The following is a 20,428-nucleotide window of genomic DNA, read 5'->3' as shown; positions in this document are numbered from 1 at the left end:
AGATTCTGTGTCCCTGAGCAGCCAGGGGCTCTGTGCCCTGTTAAATTCCAGGGGGATGTGGAGCAGCTCAGCCCAGCCCCTCGAGGTGGGGATGCTCCCAGGAAATGGGGATTGGTGGTGGAAGGACACACAGAAATATTTCTGGCCATGCTTCATGAGGAGTGGCTGGAGAGCCCCACTGGGTTCCCACGGAGGGAGCTGGGGGCAGAAATCCCACCCCAAACTTTGATTTGAACTTTGCAATGGTCCAGCCTTGGTTCTTAAAGGTCTGTTTGTCATATTGAGTGTGGTGCAGCTGAAGAAATGGGGAGCTGGGGGATGTTTGGTTCCTCCTGTCCGAGCTGAAACCAGCCCAGGGCTCAGGGTGGGCACAAACCCTGCACAGGAACACTGAGAGCAGGCGTGTGCATGGCCTTAAAATGAATTCTGGGAGGGAAGGAAGAGCATCAGCATTTTCTGTTGTCAGCTTCCCCTCTGCTCCTCACAGGGAAGGATTCTGACACCTTGTAGTAACCTGGTATTTAATGCATGACTTTGTAAATAGAAAATCGATTTCCTACTTCAGTCATTTCCTTGCATAGCCTGAAAACAAAGAAAACAGTGGCAGGTTGTCCTGCAAAAATATGCATTGGGGGAAGACATGTTGACGTGTTCTGGTTGTTTTCTGAGGCTTTTGGCTCCTGTTTGGAGTGGATTTGCTTCCTGGGGGTGGCACTGTCCCACAGGTGGAAGGGTGACCTGCCCAGGCTGCTCAGCACACCTGAGCACATCCCCTCCTGTTCTCTCAGTGATGTTTTATTTCTGCTCCTGCTCCATTTGCACTGGAAATGCAGTGACAAAAAAGAGTATCACCCTGAATTTCATTGATTGCAATTCTTTCTCATTGCTGTTTTTCCTTTGTACCTTAGGAGGCTAAACAGTACCCAAGGTGAAATCAGAGTGGGACCCAGCCACCAGGTAAGGGCTTTGTTTGTGTTCAGTGTCCAGAGGTGCTCTGGCCTCTCGATGTGTGCAGTTTTTTACAATTGCTGTGTTCAGACACGGGGAGGGATTTTAGATCATCTTTAGGTGACTCACTCCAGTGAGTTCCTCAGCCCTCCTCAGCTCAGTCTCTGAGATTTTTCTGTGTCAGGTGTTGATATGTTCATGATTTTCTGCAGCAGAAGTGCTGTTGGGTTAATTCTTGAGTAAGATTGAGGGAATGTGAGTAACTGCTGGAAGTTAAAGAAGTGCTTTAAGTCATTGGGATTGTTAATACAGAAATGGAGGGAGCTGCTGAGTGAGTTCACACACTGGGAAGCAGAATAAGGTTAAGACTCTAGATGTTCCTGGTATGTTAATTCTAATTTGAGAGAAATCCTTCATAAGCATTGGAAATAATCTGTTCTTAAAGAGTATTAACATACAGCTTGCTGTGGTTCATAGGGCCAGATCTGTCCCTGGCAGCTGGGGCCTCTCCTTCTCCTGAGGAATTGACTTTGTAGTGTCCAAGTGCTGGAGTTTTGCATCCAAGTGATGAATATTCATTCAGACCCTCTTAAAAATCCTGTTTGAGAACTAGTGAAAGTAAATATTTATGGAACCTGATGTCACATTCTTGAGGATGTTTTGCCTTCAGAGGAAAAAAGTCCTTGGCAATTAAACCTGTAGTGTTCTTTTCAGTAGTCATAACAAGAGTACTGTAAATGATACCTTCAAAACAACTTTCATCTCAAATTGTCATCTAATATTTTGGCAGGCATTAGTCACCCTGCTCTGAGGTGTAATTACCACGTGCATTTATGGATGGGGAAGAAAAAGGAGGAAGAAGGTCCATGGATTTAGAATACTGTTAATTCTTGCTTGAGACTTCCATTGTTCCCTCCCTCATCCTTGGTTCTGACAAATCAGCACTGACACCCCTCAGAGAGCAGCAGAATGCAGAGCCTGAGCTCCCAGCAGGCTCTGGAGCCCTCCTTGTCCCTCAGCTGTGCCCAGGACAGGTTCAGAGGAGTTGGGTTGGGCTTTACTCAGTGCTCTGATCCCCCACACTCCTGCCTGTGTGCCCACAGCAGCAGGGACACGAGAGGAGATGGATGTTGTGTAGGATTGCAGGGGTCTGAGAATTCACCTCCCTCCTTTGGGTGTGCTCCTGGGACAGCCACGGAGGTTTGGGTGCCCCTGGGACAGCCAGGGGGGTTTGGGTGCCCCTGGGACAGCCAGGGGGGTTTGGGTGCTCCTGGGACAGCCAGGGGGGTTTGGGGTGCCCAGCCCTGGAGGTGGCACTCAGTGCTCTGGGCTGGGGACAAGGTGGCCACAGGTCACAGCTTGGTTATCTTGGAGATCTCCTGCAGCCTCAGTGATGCTGTGAGGAGGAGGAAGCTGCTCCTGGGGTATAATTGAGCGCATGGCAAGGGTACAGGAGGCTGAGCCTGGGCTGCTGCAGCCCCTGCTTGCTGGAGTGCCTCTCTCAGAAATCCCAGCGCTGCCTTAGCCCCAGCCAGAAGAGAACTTCAATGACATCCCCGATTTCCCAGGCAAGAAGTAAAATAAAGTACAGATTAAAGAGCAGAACATGAAAGACATCTGAACCTGTGACTTGTAATTACTGGTTATGTATAAATGTTGCCTCTCAAATACGTTTAGCGTTGTGAGCATAGGAGGTAATTATAGGGCTTAAAAGCTGTTTCTGAAGAGGCTCTCAGCTATCTCATCTCGGAGCAGGAGATGACTAAAGATGCTAATTGGGTCTCTGGATAGAGTGTAATACTTATTTAGAGGCAGTGTTCATTTTGCTGAGCTGTCTCCCTTTCAGGAAATGTCTTTGTTTCCCTTCAGAGTTCCAGTGATTTACCGAGCATTTCATTTTAAACTTGGTGTCAGATCTGTGGGGTTTCTTGCTGATTTCAAATGGGACCCATCTGGTAGCTGCCTCCCTCCATGTGTGTTCTGGGAGGGTTTCAGGCAGGCAGGCAGCAGCTGGATCAGCATCCCTGTGACAATGCAGCTGCTGTGGCTGAGGGGAGTTGTCCAGCAGCTCTGGAGCTCCAAAGCAGGGGCTGTGCAGTGCACAGGGCTTTCCTTCCATCTCTGCTGCTGCTGTGTACAGAAGGGCTCCACTGGCAGGGGGCTGAGGTGGTGTTAGCCCGGGGTTATCATCAGGAAAGCCACTGCCCCTGTGAGGCAGGAGTGCTGGATGGAGGAGATGGGTTGGGCTGGATGCCCCAGCATCCTCCGAGTTCTGAAACCTGGAACAAATCCTTCACCAGCTGTTTGAACACCTTCCCCTGCCAGATGCCACCATTGCAGAGAATTCCAGGGGCTGTGAGTGCTCCTGAGCCAGGAGCAGCTGCTGTGTGTGTGTGTGTGTGTGTGTGTGTCCTGTTTGCAGACCAGGGCTATGTGTGTGTGTGTGTGCCCTGTTTGCAGCCCACTGCTGTGTGTGTGTGTGTGTGTGTGTGTGTCCTGTTTGCAGACCAGGGCTATGTGTGTGTGTGTGTGCCCTGTTTGCAGCCCACTGCTGTGTGTGTGTGTGTGTGTGTGTGTGTCCTGTTTGCAGACCAGGGCTATGTGTGTGTGTGTGTGCCCTGTTTGCAGCCCACTGCTGTGTGTGTGTGTGTGTGTGTGTGTGTCCTGTTTGCAGACCAGGGCTATGTGTGTGTGTGTGTGCCCTGTTTGCAGCCCACTGCTGTGTGTGTGTGTGTGTGTGTGTGTGTCCTGTTTGCAGACCAGGGCTATGTGTGTGTGTGTGTGCCCTGTTTGCAGCCCAGTGCCATGTGTGTGTGTGTGTGCCCTGTTTGCAGGCCAAGCTCCCCGAGCTGCAGCCGTTCCCATCCCCGGACGGGGACACGGTGACCCAGCACGAGGAGCTGGTGTGGATGCCAGGAGTCAACGACTGCGACCTGCTGATGTACCTCAGGGCAGCCAGGTGAGTTCTGCACCTTCCTGCTGTGTGCTGGGCAGGCAGGCCTGGCTGCAGCCCCTGCTTCCCTCGGGGATCTGTGGGTGTCAGGGTAATCAGCTGGGACCTTGGGTTTGAGGTGAGAACTCTGAGATTTGGGCCAGCACAGGACCCCCCATCCTCTGTGGCTCTAGAGATGCAGTGCAAGGGCAGCAGGGTGGGGTGGCATGGGTGCAAGGGAGGAGCTGCTCTGGGTGCAGCAGCAGAGCATCCCTGCAGGGAGTCAATCCCCTGGGAGCTCCAGTTTGCACTTCAGTTCTTCCCTGGTGGGCTCAGCAAGCCACTGGTGGGCTTCACAGAAATCCAGAGTCTCAGGAAATTACTTGTAGCTTGCAGGAATTCAGAGGCTGGGGAATCTGCAGTTTCAGTCAGTTTTCTGACATATTAAAACCAAGATGACAGCACAAAGTTTGCTGTCTGCTGAGACTGTTCTGTCTGCAGGTTTCAGCTTCTGTAATCCTGCTCAGGCTCTGCTGCTTTGGCAGGGCAGACTTGTGGCTGACGGAAGCGAATGAGATTGGATTGTAATGCTGGATTTACTCTGTGTGCTGGGGTGACTCAGCTTTGCAGCTCTGTGCTGCCTTGTTTGATGCACAGTGTCACAAGGCCCTGAAATGCATGATTTGGGGTGTGAGCCCAGTGTGTGTGTGGGGCCCTGTGGGTGCCCCCAGCCCAGCTGAGCAGTGTCCCCTGGCTTTGCAGGAGCATGGCAGCCTTTGCAGGGATGTGTGATGGGGGCTCCACAGAGGATGGATGCGTGGCTGCCTCGCGGGACGACACCACCCTGAACGCCCTGAACACGGTGAGTGACCTGGGAGCAGCCCTCTGCCCCTCTGGGCTCCCACAGCAGGGACTGAGGGCATCAGGGCTTTGGGATGCCATTTCTTGGTGGGAACTTGCTCTCAAACACCAGGTGGCTTTCAGAGCTCTGAGCTGCAGAATTTCAGTGATGAACTCGTGGGTGGTGTCTCGAGGGTGACCCCAGTGGGTTTTTTTGGGAGGCTGCTCAGCTCAGGGCCACCAGCTGGGACTGGGACTGGCCCAGCTGCCCCTGAGCTGCCTCTTGGGTCTAGTCTGGGTTTTAGCTGCAGTTGAAATGCCTGCACTCTGCTCCTGTGTTCCTTTCCCTGGGATGGAGGCCCCTGAGTGCCTCACCCCTCTGCACTTGGCTGAGCTCTTCCCTGACTTCCTTCTCAGAGACTCAAATTTCTGTTAAGGTCAATAATCATTAAAGAGCTTTTGGAATTGGAATTTCTTTGCCCTTATCTATAATAATAGCCTAATGCAGAAAATTCATTTAACTTCACTGCCTCTCTATCTACTTTAATTACTCCCTTTAATGGCTTGGCAGCCCCAGGATCTGCAGTTGCACTTGTGGAGTTCTTGCTTCTGAAATTAGATTAGTCCCAAAATATTTTGGTTTTGTTCTTCTGGTTCTTTTCTCTTTGTGTTTCTAGTGCATGTCTATTTTAGGAAATGCTTTCTTTGTCCACTTTGAATTTTTCTAGAAGAGAGTTTCCTTATCAATGATAGTTCTGTCAGGGATATTTTAAGAAACTTTGACTTATTTCTGAGACTCTGCTTTTTTGACTTTAAACAGTTCAGATAGCTCACCTGTTGTCCTGACAAAATGGTACCTCTTTTGTCTTTAAGTTCACCACCTATTTAAAAGAGATCAGATTTATCTGATAAATGATTTGTGAGCCTCTTAACCTGCACTAAGTTGTGTCTTTGTTTAGAAATTACCATATGCAACCCAGAAGATGAATGTAAAAGAAAATGGTGTGCTATGATTTCTTATTATGGAAATCCAATAAACTTCAGGGCAGCCACTTCACATAAATCAGTCTTGACAAGCTCCTTTGGTGCTGTTTTATTTATGTGATAACAGGTGCTGTAAGCCCCCAGAATGATTGATTGTTAATTATGCCAGATAGAAATGAAGATCATGGAAGGCACAATGCAACACCCAGACATCACATACATGTATTTCTATCTGAGCTCACTGCAAGGGTTGTTCACTCAGCACTCCAGGTGAACTCCAGCTCCTGGTCCTTTGTTTGGCTGTTGCTGCCCCGTTTGTCTCTGTAACCCTTAGGAGGGAAATGGAGTTCTCATTTGGGGTTTGCTGCCCTCCTGATGGTGGGACTGGGAGGGCTGAGGAGCACACGGCAGCTCCTGCAAGTCTTCCCCACAATAATGGTGAGGAAATGATCCCAGAAAGCTCCTCCTGCCCTGGGGGAAGGTGGTGCCAGGTCTGGGAATGCAGGGAAGGAGGGAACAAGGTGAGTATTGAGCACAGACCCTGCTCTGCTGGCAGAGCTGGGGAGGGACAGCTGGGGGAGGTTTGGGAGCAGTTCCTTCCATCCTTCTCTGCCTCCAGACTCTGATTTAGCACCAGATGTGGTTTAAGATCCTTTCTGTGTCCACAGCAGTGCAAAGCAGGAACTCATGACCTCTTTCATCCTTCTGACCTGTGCCTGCTGCTCAGAGGTTCTGCAGTGCAGATCCCAGGCCAAGCAGGGATTCATTCCCTGCTTTGTGCTCGGGTTTGACAGAGCTGCAGAGGAAGAATTCATTCCCAGAGGTCAGCCTTGCCTGGTGTTGTGTGGACCAGCAAAGCCTGGAGCAGGCAGGCTGCAAACTCAGTGTGGAGCTCAGAATCTCTGGGGTTTGGTTCATGTTTCTGCTGGGGAAGTCACAGCCAGCCACTCCTATTTATCCTCAGCAGATGAAAAAATAGCACCACTTAAGCTCATGTAGTGCCACATGCAGGAGAGCCCAAGCAATGATATGCTAATATTGTGTAAATCTCTCTTTACTAATAGTGTTGTTGTGCCTTCTCATGGCTCTGCTGCATGGGAACGTGTCATTATGAGTGACAAACATGACAGGCTAATCTCAGTGCAAGGAAATTCACTTCTAACTAAGATGTCACACAGACAAATTACTCCCTGTTTTAACTTGCCCTTAGACCAGATTTTCTTGTTCATTAACTACAGACAAGGTTGAAAGCATAAAAAAAATATTTAAATATATGTTAGCATTTCTCCTTGTGACTGGTTTTGCTGGTGGGTGATGTTAATGAGCAGCTGCTCTCCTGGTTCACACAGGCTGGGCCGGGCTCCCTGCCCAGGCCTGTCCCAGTGCAGGAGACAGTTCTGCCTCTGGAACTTCCATTCATCCTCATCCTCACTTTACAGGCAGGTCAGAAAGGGCCAAACCCCACTGCTGTGATTGCTGGTAAAATTCTGGGAGAATATGCAAAATACTGCTGCTTTTTGGAAGGTGTTTTGAAAGTGCTGTGGTGAGTTTTGCAGGTAATTGGCATTTCTTGCCCTGGCCATGCCTGCAGTGCCCCACAGCTGTTCTGCAGCTGCATTTGGGCTCTTTGGCACAACAAAGTGGCTGCATCACAAACATCAGGCTTTTGAATCTTCAGCAGCAGCTCTTTAGGTGCCTAAAATAGATTGGAGCTGGAGGAAAGAGATGGAAGTTGGAGTTTTTTTTGGTTTGATTTTGTCTGATACCCAAATTAGACCCCAAAGGGCACTTGAGGCTCCTGTCTTGCTGGGTTTTAGAAATGATAACAATTAAAAGGAGCATTTTCCATTTTCATGGTAGGGCAAGATGTCCATAGCTGTACAGAATATCCACAGCTCGCTGAAATTTGTCAGCTCTGCTGCTGAAAGAAGTGGCCTGAATTACATTTTTGTATTAAATCAGGTGTTGGGTTGGAGTTATCACACCCAAAGATGGAACTGCTCATGGCACTAATTCCCATCCTGCTCCTCATTTTCCTTGTCTTTCCTTCTCCCTCATCTTGGGATGTGATTTGTCCAGGACAAGTCACCATCCCATGGACAGCCCTGAGTTCCAGAGTTCCCTTCTGGAGCTGGGGAGCTCTGGAATTCAGGGCTGTCCCATCAATGCTGGATGTCCTGCAGCCCCATTAAAGTGGGTTTGGCTGAACAATCCCTTCTCTCTAAGGCCCAGCCCAGGCTGGGACTCTGCTTCTGAAGCAGTTCAGTAACACTCCCAGGAGATTGCAGCAATTTTTCCTTGGAGAAAAAGGCTCTGGGATCTCAGTGCTCCTAATGGAGTGCAATTATTTAATGCTGAGCCCTGCATGCAGCCTGCCTGAGCTGGGCTTTTCAAGGCACAGCATAATGGCTGTAATTGCCAGAGGAAGCCTTGCTGGAGCAGGAGCTGCCAGATGCAATGGCACTCTGCTCTAAAAAGGTCACAGGAAAGGGACATTTAAATTAAGTTATAAATTACAATTGAAGAACAATATTTTGATGAGCAAGCCCAGAGATGTCAGAGCTGCAAGATGTAATTCATGGGTTCATTACAGACTGGAGGTGCCTGACAGCTGAGCCATGCCAAAGGAGAATTTATTTGCAGCATCACCCAGACAGCAATGGCAGCTCTGCTCAGAGGCTGCAGTGGGAACTGGAACCTTGTGGGATTGTGCAGCCTTGATGTGAAACCCCTTCCCTGGGACCTGGCTTTCTGTAAAGCATTGTAAAGGAGCCTTTTGGGCACGTGCACATGCAGAATTGTGCTTTAATCCTGTCCTGTGGTGCAGAAGTTGCTGTATTTTCTGTTTCAAGGTACATTTGTGGTGGTTCCCTTTGTTGCAGTTGTTCACAGATCAAATCTCACGGTGGTGCCAAATTTGGATGCAGAGTTAATGCTAAAAATGGAGATTCTCTGGCTGGCTGGACAATGATGCAGTGTTTATAGAAATACCTGGAGAAGTTCAAGCAGAAGTTAATGAAACCAGAGGCAGTCATCATTAGCTGTTATTTATACTCTGGATCTTGCCAATAAAGTGCTCAGCAATACTAAATGGCTGAAAGTAGAAAGCAGAGAGCCAGGCTGGAACATGTAAATTTAACTCCAGCACTTAGAGAAAATATTTTCCCTTTCTGCTGCATTATTCTACTCCTGGCATTTATAAAACATTTTTTTCCACTCCCACCTGCTAAAATTAACATTTTTCAGGAGCCTCTAAGCTTGTATCATGTTTTCACAGGGGTCTTCTCTGCTCCATGGCTCCTCTGTCAGGTCTGTGCTGTCGGGGTTTGGGGTTGTTATTAATGAATTACTTGCTCAGAAGTTCGCCCCATATAATCTGTGGCTGGCCTGGGACAGCCTTGCTGGCCTGCAAACTTCTCTTTTTCTGGAGTAGCTGCCTGTCAGCCCAGGCTGTTCTTTCTGGGCTTGTCTGGTTTCTTTTCCTTGCAGATTGAGCTGCTTGGGCACCGGGGCTGCCAGGGAAAAACACGTGTTGTCCTTGAGGCAGGACAAAGATGCCCTCCAAGTTACAAAGAGCTCTGGCATTGCTGCTGTTGGGGAGGGAGCAGAGGGGAGGGAAACAGGAGCCCCATTCTCCTCAGCACTGTCACATCTCCTGAGTGAAAAATCCTCTAGGTAGTGGCATGCACAGAAAAGAGGCGTTTGCAAGGTGAGCTGGCAAAACAAACAGTGCTTTTTTCTTTGAGATGGATTTGTTCCCAGTGCTGGAGTGCAAACAGGGAGGAAAATTAATGTGTACCCAGCAGAAAAGGCAACATCTTATTTTCATGCCTGTAAGTAGGCATTGCATACCACGGGAGCCTTAGAACTATTTTCTTTTAAGTTGGGTTTTTTAAATTCTTTTTTATTTTTTCCTCCTGCTGACCACAGGAGACTGGAGCCAAGTTGTGTGAAGTGTAACCCATCTTGTATTAATTTTTATTTTGCCATGGCTGCCATGACATTGAGCCCTGTGAGGGGGAGGGAGCAGTGAGACTTTGGGTTGGGCATTACCTGGGGCACGTGGAGGAGGAGGGGGATCCCTGCTTGGTTTGGTGCTGCTGCTTCCCCTCAGAAGCCTCAGTTACCCCTCAGGTTGTTTACACGCACCTCATACATCACCAGGAACAATAATTAGGCACAGAACATCTCATGTGGCTCCCTGTAGTGGTTTTTTTCCCCTCCAATATCAGATCACTGCTAATTCCTTTGGATGATCTATTTGTCTTTTTTCTTTTTCAGCTCCATGAAAGCAACTACGATGCTGGGAAAGCCCTGCAGCGCCTGGTGAAGAAACCTGTGCCAAAGCTGATTGAGAAGTGTTGGACTGAAGATGAAGTGGTAGGAAATGATTTATCTCCTCCAGCCTTTATGGTTCACCTTGCTGCTCTTGCTTTTTTATGTTGGTTTTTTTTTTTTTTCCCTAAAGAGGTTTTCTTTATGAGCAGGAAGAGGGTGGGTGTGTAAATAAAAATACACATGCATGGGTATAAATGATAAACAAACAACAAACCTGATCCAGTGCATGACAGAATTAATTACTCATGGAAAAGTGGCAGCAGAAAAGTTTGGTTGATTTTTTTTTTTTTTTTGCCGTGAGTGAGTCAATTTTGAAGCTGGTTAATTGGTGAAGTGTTTCAAGAAGTAAGCAAAAATAAAAATGTGATCTTGTTAAGCTACTAATAAAGCTGGCATTGGTGTTAGGAAATAGAACTGATTAATGGAGGAAACTCTCATGTTCTCTTAGTGGCTTTAATTATTCAGGCAGTGGCTGGAGAGGTGTTTTGAGCTGTAGGTTCTCTGCAAGGCTTCCAGGGAGTTCTTGCAGTGCATGGCCTGTGCTCTGCTCTCTCCTCACTGAAACCTTCCTGGAGGGGCTGGGCCAGCCCAGAGCCCCTGTTTGGGGCTGGTTCCAGGCCCAACAAAGACCCTTTGTGGCTGCCTGAGGATGGAGGGAGGATGGCAGGGCCTGGGACTCGCTCCCTGCTCAGTTCTGCACTTACCCCACCCCAAAAAGGAGCTCTGTGTGGGACTGGCACTGCTGGAACCAACCCTTGCAGGGCTCTGCCCTGGCTTTGCTGAGGTTGGGCTGAGATGGCTCCAGCCTGTGCTCACAGGGGTAAATTGTGCCAGCCCCTCTCTTTTTCTCCCTCTGGAGCTTTTTTCTCCTTTTTTTCCATCAGCTGCCCTGAGCTGTGGGTGCTGGAGCTGCTGCACTCAGGGCTTTGGGTGATCCACCCATGTTAAATTGGAGAGAATTGAGCCTTACCAATGGAAAAAACCAAAGTTTATTGAAAAGTGAAGCTTTACTGCAGGAGTGCAGCCTGTGAGCACAGAGTAATGATCACTGACTCCATAAATCATTGTCAGCCCCAGCTCATTTTATCATATTTGTTCTTGTTCTGCTCCATCCAAGTTTCCAGAAACATTTGGCAGCCCTCCAGGCTGGGCAGAGCCAAAGATCAAACTGTGCTCTTATTTACAGACAGCAGAGCTCCACCTGCACAGCCTCAGAGCCTCCCAGTCCCTGCAGCTGCAGCCCCAAGCAGCTCTGCTGCATCTGGGAGCCTTGCAGGGGAGGTTTCCTTACTGCAGCCCTGGGAAACTGGGAGAGCTCTGACCCACAGGGTGCTGAAGCTGCAGAGGAATTCTGCAGTGAAGTGTTGCTCACAAAATACCGAGTGTCAAACCCTCATCTGGCCCAAACAGTGAAACTGTGGTGGCAGCATTAACCCTGTGTGTGCCTTCATCTCAGGGCCAGGGATGTGCTGGGGGATAATCCCAGAGAGTTCTGGGGGAAATGGAGACCCAGGTCCAATCCCTGTCCTTATTTGGGCTGGACTTGTAATAAATCTCTCCTGGCAGCCCAGCAAATGTGGCCTTTTTAAATTTAAATACTGAGATTTAAGTGTGCAGTTGGATGAATAAGCAGATCCCACACCTGATACAGAGCTTTGGTCAGTTAACCTGAATAATAACAATAGTGATAATGATAATAATGCCAGCACATTTAGAACTTCTTGTGGGCTCTCAGCTGGCCCAAGACAAAGCCTTTGTTTTCCATTAGAGCAGCTCTGCTGCCAAACTGGGAGGTGGGAGCTGCTTGGCAGTGTCAGACCTGACTGAAACCAAGGATGGGAGTGTGTTATTTTTCCTGCTGCTGATGTGGTTGCAGATGTTTAGATGGAATTAAACAGAGGATAAAATTGGCCACTGATGGAGTTACATGAGGGCTGTGTAAGTATGAGGGCTGGGCTTTGTTGTTTCCCTCGTGCCTCTGAACCTGGGGCTGTTTTTAAAGCTTTTTTTGTCCCAGTGTGTAAATGCCGAGGCCCAGGGTGAGAGCCAGCCTTGCCCACAGCCTGTGAGAGTGGCCAGGGCACCTCCTGCTCTGCTCTGCAGCGCAGCTCCAGCAGCTGTTTCCTGTTTTGAGGGCTCCTTCCCCACCTGACAGCATCCATTTCCAGCAGAGCTTTGATGGGCAGGGCTTGGTGTCTCTGGCAATGCTCAGGAATTCCCTCCTGTGGGCAGGCTGCAGCAATTGTCACATTTAATGCCTGGCTGAGATGTTCTGAGCACACACAGCCCCAGCAGCATCTCCACAGGCAGCAGCATGGAGGAGGGGATTGTTTGGGGAGAAGCCAGGAGCAAAGCCCTCCTGGTTTGTGCCTCCTGCAGGTTTAAATCTCCTCTCAAAGCCAGCCCAGGGGCTCAGAGCACTGAGTTCTGCTCTGCACCTCGAGGTCTCCTCTGGAAATGCCCCTGTCAGTCTTTGCCAGGTGTGGGGTTTGGGTGCAGGCAGCCAGAACCCCCCTGGGATGGAGTGGGGATGGAGTGGGGCTGCTCTGCTCTGCCCCACTGGGCAATCCCTGCTGCCTGCTCTGGAGGGGGTTTGGAGCCTGAGGTGGGTCTGGCAGTGCCTCTGTTCCTCTGCTGCCTGCCCTGATGGTGGAGTTGAGGTCCCAGACCTGGAGCTGGGATCAGGAGCTGCTCCAGCTGAGGTTAAATGAACATCCCTGTTCCATCCCCTGTGTGGTTCCACTGGGAGCATCTCCCAGGACAAACTGGCCTTAAAAAATTACCATGAAAAATCCTGGGAGAAAATCCTCTCTGCAGAATGGCTTTTATACCCCAGTGGTGTCAGTGCAGGTCTGAGCCTGCTCCAGGTGCTGAAGTGAGCTCCCCTGTGGGATCAATAACCTACCAAAGGGTGTGATTGATACAGGGTACAGAGAGCATCTCTGCTTTGGGGAACCTGATGGGAAGGTTTTCTGTTCTGGAGTGCTTCATGTGCTGAGGTGTGAAGGACAGGAGCTGGCTCTGCTCACCCCACAGCCCAGGTCCAGCTCACACTTCTATCTCTTCATTCACAATGTGCTTTTTTCTCTCTTTATCAAAAGTTCTGATGAAATCAATAGGGCTTCCAGGAGAGAGAAAGCTGAATCAGAACTGCAGGAACCTGCAGTTTATTAGGTTTTTAATTAAACATGATGAACACATTTTAAATACCACAAAGGCCTGGGGCTGAACTGCATCTAATGGAAACAGATTAAGTCACCGTCCACACTTGGGTAGTTATTAATTCTGTTTATTTATGCATGCTTGCTGCAGGCAGAGCTTGCTGCTGCTCTGCTGCCGTTTATTGCACAGGGATGCTCTCCTGCATGGAGCTGTGCTCCTCATTAGCATTATGGAGACCTGCTGAGGTTTAATTGCAGCACCTTTGGAACTCGGGGCTGTGTCTTCCCAAGCTGAAGGAGACCTGGGTGAAGCTGTACTTGAACTTTCTTTGCTGGGCAGTTCCTCCTTCTGCTCTACACTTTGCTCCATCCGTGTTAAATTCTCTAGAGGAAGCTGCCCGGTGTTCCCTAGGAAGGTTCTGTGACCATGTGCACCCCTGTGCATCCCTGATATCTGCCTTTTATCCTGACATATTCTGCCTTTGAATATTTTACATGGCTCTTGATGTCGAGTAGTTGAGGTAAACAACCTCCATTCAAACAAGCTCCTCCATTTATGTGCAGGGCTGGTTAATCCTGGCTGCTGCTAAATCCTAATTGGCCGTGTACATCGATTTACAAGTTCATACATTTTCAAATATCCACACCTGGCTTCAGCTTAAACTCGTTTATCATAAAGCACAAGTGGAGATGCTTCTGCCAGAAAGGACAAGATACAGCAAACTCCTTTCCTACTGTGTTTGCAAGTGTTTGTAATCCAGTGTGGCAGGTCAAGGAATTACTTATGCAAAACCCACAGACTTATTTGCTTGGCTTCTTTGCCTGGAATCATCCTCAAAGGTCTCATCCACCCTTTTTGGAGTGTGTGCTGGTGAAAACATTGTTCTCATGTTCTCCTTTGAAACCAGGGCTCTTCAGAGCTGCTTACTGGGGCAAAACTACCATGGATTTTATTTACTGTTTATGTGGCAGCTACAGAAATTCAGAGCCAGATTGAAACAGGGCCTGTGGAATGGAGGAGTGGAAAGAAATCACAAAGGGGTATTGGAAAAGCTGAGCACATTGCAGGGCTGACTCCTGCCGTGGGCTTGGAAGGTTGACACCAGTGACTGCTCAGTGTCATTGTTCTACCCCCAAAAAACAAACAGTGAGATCCCCCTAAATGAACATTTCCTGGGATTTAGTGATCCAGCCACGTCTGCACGTGTGATAATCAGGAACAACTGAAACTTAGCTGAGCACTGAGATAAAAAACCACCAAGCTCAGATCGCTGTGGCCTTGTAGGAGCTGTGTTTTAAGAATAAATCAGATTTTAGTTTAGGCACATGTGGGAAGGTCTCGTCTGTGTCTTATTCTAAGAACTCAGAGTGGAAAAGAACCGTCAGCCCTCGCAGTCAAAAGTGACCAGTGAAGGATGAAATTATTCTGCTTGGGGGGAAAAGTTGTTATTTAAAGGTTGCATAAAATTATAGTTACTGAGTAGCTGGCAGGTTTACAAAACGCTGAGGTGCAGTACAGCTGGAAAATACAAGGTGTAGTACAGCTGAAAAAGGGGAATTTGGTTTAAACACAGGTTCCTAGATGAAAGATAACAATCTTTTGTTTGTGATTAACTTGCATCAGTCTTTGATCCGAGCCCTTGTTGAGAGGGATCAATACTGCACGTACAGCACTGAGTTTATTGTCAAGTCCTTTTGGAAATAAGGCAGTGAATTAAAAATCAATTATACGTGCAGAAAAGTTTGTGTAGGGCAATCAATTCTGTCCTTTTAGTTTGCCAAAAGATTCCATTGTTTAACCAGCTGTGAAAAGGAATGAATTTTAAAGGCCTCCAGCAAATGAGGGAGCCCAGAGGGGCGGGGGGAGAGATTAAAAAAAATTATTTCAGCATTTCATGTTCAGCAAAAGCTCTTGAGGGATAAATCCATAAATCCTGTCAGTGACCTTGGCTGCAGAGTGGGTGATTTCAGTGCTTTCCCTGATGTTGATCTTTGCCCAGCTGCCAGAGGAGTTGCTGTTTCCTTTACAATATCATTTTGGGGTTTGCTGAGCTGTGTGTGCTCCTTGATCTGCCATCTCTGCCCTCATGGTGGAATATTTTTATGTATTGAGCACTCACTGTGCTGCTGATCCCAAAATCACCAGCCCACCTGGCCTGGCCAGGAGCTGTTTCTGGGTGGGATGGGAGAGAAACTCCAAATTCCAGCTCCAGCACAGGCCAAACCATCCTGGGTTCCTCCAGGAGCTGCTGGTGTGTTCCAGAGCAGGGTTTGCACTCAGGGTTTGCACTCAGGAGCTGCTGGTGTGTTCCAGAGCAGGGTTTGCTCTCAGGGTTTGCACTCAGGAGTTCCTGGTGTGTTTTCCAGAGCAGGGTTTGCTCTCAGGAGCTGCTCTGGTGTGTTTTTCAGAGCAGGGTTTGCACTCAGGAGCTGCTCTGGTGTGTTTTTCAGAGCAGGGTTTGCACTCCCAGCCCCTGAGCTCTCCCTCTCGCCAAGGGGAGGGATGTGCTGCCTGCAGGATTAATAAACACCACAGAGCTTGGCTGTCAGAATTTTCCAGCTCATTTTCAAGGGCATCTCAAAAATGGAGCTCCCTGGCACTCCCTGGTGCTCTCCATCATCCCTGGGTGTGCATTTCCAGATGGGAGCCAGTGCTGGGGGACATGGGGGGGCTGCCTTTGTCCTCCCTCAGGGCACAGGGGTGGTTTGATAAACAGAGAGGGCTCAAGGAGCTGTTGTTGCTCAGCAGCAGGGTCAGTTTGGTGTCCGTGGGTCTGTCCCAGCCCAAAAGCAGAGCCCAGCAGTGCCCTGTGCTGGGCACAGAGCCCTGTGCTGGGCACAGAACAGCCCCAGGCTCCTGCCTGGGCCCAGCTCCTGCCTGCTGCACCCTGACCTTTTATCCAGATTTTATCTGCTCAGGGATAGATCCGGAGTCTGGGTTAAATTTAACCTCCTGCTGTATCCTGTGCTGCTCCAGAAGGAAACTGAGTCATGGCATTCTGAGGAGCAGCTGGGGAGTGCAGGGATCATCACAAGGGGGATTTGCTGAGCTTAGTGCTTCTGGCACAGCAGGAGAAGCAAGGGAGGGGCAGTAACTCACCTCTGGTGCTTGTGGTGAAAGTGCAGTTGGAATAGAGTAATAAATAATGAAATGCTTTGGTATTTTTCTGGGTTTAGTGTGTGATAGAAATCTGCAGCTTCTTTCCAAGTGATTTGGGCTTAGTCCAAGTTGATATAGGTAAAAGCATCTCCTTTTCAAATGCTTATGTTGGAATTACACTTTATTAAACTCACAGAGGAATGGATCAGTTGACGTGGCAAGTGTCTGTTTTATTTTGGAGGAGTTGTTTGCTGTCTGAATGGCAATTTGCTGTTCCTAACAAGATTGCTTTACAAACACAAGAGCCCCAACCCCTAAAACAAAGCGAGTGCAGACAGATGACAGCGTTGTCTGCCACTTGACAAGATGATATTTGATTTTTGAATTGTTTTCCCTGGTAGTTTGGGTCTGTGTCTGAGTCTTGGCTTTGATTCTTGGTTTGAACACAGAGGCTGACAGCCCCAAAGCCCCAAACTTCCTGAATGTCACTGGATTCTCTGTGTTCTGCCCAACAGCTTAGCTGGGAATTATTTAGTCTGGCCCAGTGGCCATTGCAGCAGCAAATGACAAAATGCTCTTCAAATGGGTGTAGTGACATAATTCCTCTTGAAGAAACGTTGATTACTGTCACGATGTGGATGCTCTGTGTGCTTTAGTGCTCAGGGCTTATCTTTCTTGCACAACATAAGCAGTATGAATGCCAAAATACACCTCATTTGCAAGTGCTGTTTGCATGATAAATTTTATTTTTCTAATCTCCCCTATCAACAGAACCAATTTTTTTTTAATCTTTCCGATGACATAAAAATGCATTTTAATGAAGCAAATTACCGAGCTTTGTCTCCTCAGTGCACGAGCGGGGCGGCCACGTTCAATTAGGCTGAGAAATGATCATTTGTTCCATTGCAGGCTGTAACAGAGCCCGTGCTCAGCCACCATCCATCACCAGTTGCTCAGCTTCGTGTTCCTTAAATCACTTGCCATCCTGTCAGGGCTGGGAATCCTCCACGGGAGCCATTATTTAATTTAAGTTTGTAAAGGTGTCACTTGTTTGATAATAGGCTGCTTCTGTAGTGGATGAGTAGGGACTAAATATTCATCATTTTGTGCATCCATCCCAGATCCCTAATGAGTTACAAGGGTAGCAGTGCCAGCAGAGCTGATGGAGGTGGTGCCATGGAAGGGGTTTGGCAGCAGTGAGGATCCAGGGGAAGCTCCACACCTTGCAGTGGGGAAGGCAGAGGGAGGTGGCACTGAGGGGCTCCCCAGGGAATGGGCACTGCCCGAGGCACAGGGGGGATTGTGGGGTGTCCTGGGCAGGGCGAGAGTTGGATCAGTGCTCCTGTGGGGATTCCAGCTCGGGATGCTCCAGCATCCTGTGAATTCTGCTGGGGCTGCAGAGCCTTCCTTGGTGAACCTGGCCCCACATTGCTCCCAACCAGAGGGGTTCCCTGTGGGCTGCAAGGAAACTCAGATTTGGGGTGGAAATGCCCCTGGGAGGAAGTTGGGGTCCATCCCTGGCCATGGAGGAGCTTCACCCTGAACTGTGGCTGGCCCAGAGCAGCTCCTGGAGCACCCAGCTCCTGTCTGCTCGTGGGGAGCTGCCCTGTGCCCTGTGCTGTCCCTGTGCCCTGTGCTGTCCCTGTGCCCTGTGCTGTCCCTGTGCCCTGTGCTGTCCCTGTGCCCTGTGCTGTCCCTGTGCCCTGTGCTGTCCCTGTGCCCTGTGCTGTCCCTGTGCCCTGTGCTGTCCCCATGCCCTGTGCTGTCCCCGTGCTGGCTCACAGGTGTTGATCTGTGCCCAGCAGGCTGCAGTTCAAACGTGCTGCTCTGCCCAGTGTTGTTTTTGTACTTTGTGCCTCGTGGTTGTGACTGTTTTGTGGTGAGGGTTTGTGGTTGTGCTTTCAGCTTTCACAGAACCTCCCCTGCTCCCCCTGAGCTCAATCCACCCTGGGTTTCCCCAGCCTTTTGTTCTTGTGTCCCTGCTGCCCCAGCCCTCTGGCTGCATCCCTCAGATTTATATGGCTTTTAGGCTGTGGAGAGATTGATCAGCCCGGCCTCATGCATTTAGAGGAGCTGATAAATGGCCCAGCAGCACATTCCCCTCCAGTGCTCTGGAATAACTTCAGCCCTCAAATCAAACATCCCATTTGCCACAAATTGGGGAAGGCAAAGAGGGCACCTCTGCTTTATTAGGGTGCATATTTCATTTATCTGTTATGGGAGGCATTGTCCAGTTCTACGTGTCTGGGGAGGCAATTCCACAGCCTCAGCACCCCCTCCCCCTGCCCCTCACAATATCCACCTTCAAGGTTTCCTTTGCAGCCTTCAGCTTCGTTACAGCTGCAATTCTGTCCTTCATTTTCAAATCTTTAATCATTTCCTCTCTTACTTGTGGTCCCTTATTCCCTCCTGGCCCCATTCTCCCCCTTGCTGAGGATGTGTCCCTCAGCCTGGGATTCGATTTTGCCATCCCCAGGATTTCTTTCATGGAGCTTTGCATGCTCAGGTGTCTCTTCACTCCACTGCAGCCAGGCCTGCTCTGAGAGGAATTTAGGGAGTTTCCAGAGGTTGCCTGGTATCATTTTGGCAAGGGTCAAAGCCTGGAATTTGTATCTGAGTGCCTGAATTCCACCCTGGGCATGGCTGCAGTCTCAGGCCCTCTGTTAATGATTTACCTGGGAAGGCACCTCCAGAAATACCTGCCTCTGAGAGGGAGCATTCCCATTTTGTCTCATTTTTCTTGGATTTGTTCATTGCTCCAAAGTCTGGGGGCTCTTGAAGTGCTTTTATTTGTTTCCTTCTGCCATTTTGCATAAAAATCCCTGTTTGACTGCAGAAAGTGTCTCCAGAATAATTGACAATAATGGTTGAAGTCCCAAGGGAACAACATTTCTGTAGTAGGGAACTTCACTGGAAATGCTGTGTGTGAGCCTTGAAGGATGACACAAGATATTTCAGGTAGTCCTTGAAAAGGAACATGTCCAGCTCTTTCTGTTCACTTGCTCTTTGGTTTTGAGGTACAAGAAGGCTTTTTGTATGCCAGCATTTTAACAGCAGCTTAAAATAACAACCAGAAATGAATCTCATTGTTGAAAAGGCAATCTGGAGTATAATCAAAAGCTTTCTGTTGTCTCTTGTCAGCAGCACATTGTTTTGCTTTTCTGGGTCACAAATGTGCCAGACCTTTGTCCTGTTTAACTCTTAAAAGGCACCTTTAAAAAATCATTTATGTAAAAAACACACTCAAATCATTTTGGCTCTGTTAGCAGCACTGAGCTGTCGATTGCAGGAGACAGAGGATGTTGGATAAACAAAAAGCTCTTTTTGGGCAGGCCCAGGACTTGTCGTTCCCTTTGGAGGGTCCTCCTGCCCTCACCCCTCTGTGCCTTGGTTTGGAAAGGGGCAGAGAAGAGGAAATTGCAAACTGAGCAGCCTTAAATGTGAGGGGGTTCATCTCTGCCTCCTCTTCATCCCCTGCTGAAATGTGGGACCATTAGTGAGGTCAGCAGGGCTGAAATGCCTGGAATGATGCAGGAACTGTTCTGCCCAGAGTGGAGGCTGTTTATCCAACAGCCCTTCCAGGGCTGCAGGAAAGGAAAGTCAGGTTTCATTTCTCCTGCTGCTGCTTTAATGCCCAGGGCAGGGTTTGATCCCAGCACCAGCTGCTGCTGCAGCTCTGCCTGGGCTGGGCTGGGCTCAGGTTTCTGATTTTATCTCCTTTAGGGGATCACATGGCTGCTGCCACTCTCTGTGGGATCTCTGGGTGATCTCTGGGATCTCTGTGGGATCTCTGGGTGATCTCTGGGTGATCTCTGGGATCTGTGGGATCTCTGCCTCCCACAGCTCACAGCAGTCAGGAATGGAGCAGGGGGCAGGTGTTCCTCACAGGAGCCTTTGGAGCTGGGTTTTACAGCCGTGCCTGAGGAGGGATGGGGAGGCACAGGGACAGTCTGGTGGTGCAGCCCCTTGGCTGTTTGTCAGCAGCTCCCATCCATCCGTCTGTCCGTGCATCCCTGCATCCATCCATCCATCCGTCCATCCATCCGTCCATCCATCCCTGCATCCATCCATCCGTCCATCCATCCCTGCATCCATCCATCCGTCCATCCTCCCCTGCGTGCTTCC

The 20,428-nt window shown here is 49.2% G+C and overlaps 1 protein-coding gene across 1 annotated transcript in view; it reads left to right on the top strand.

Moving 5' to 3' along the window:
• Nucleotides 1-20,428, top strand: part of RERE (arginine-glutamic acid dipeptide repeats) — a 106,420-nt gene that overhangs the window by 40,527 nt on the left and 45,465 nt on the right. The window contains exons 6-9 of the mRNA XM_031062544.1: nt 909-957; nt 3,783-3,907; nt 4,643-4,742; nt 9,986-10,084. Of these exons, the coding sequence (XP_030918404.1) occupies nt 909-957; nt 3,783-3,907; nt 4,643-4,742; nt 9,986-10,084 (373 nt within the window). The remainder of the gene's footprint in view (nt 1-908; nt 958-3,782; nt 3,908-4,642; nt 4,743-9,985; nt 10,085-20,428) is intronic.

Source organism: Geospiza fortis, unplaced genomic scaffold (assembly GCF_000277835.1).
Source record: "Geospiza fortis unplaced genomic scaffold, GeoFor_1.0 scaffold662, whole genome shotgun sequence".
In the NCBI taxonomy this organism is placed as follows: domain Eukaryota; kingdom Metazoa; phylum Chordata; class Aves; order Passeriformes; family Thraupidae; genus Geospiza; species Geospiza fortis.
The sequence above is the reverse complement of the archived record's forward strand: the minus strand, read 5'-3'. Positions and strand labels throughout refer to the sequence as shown.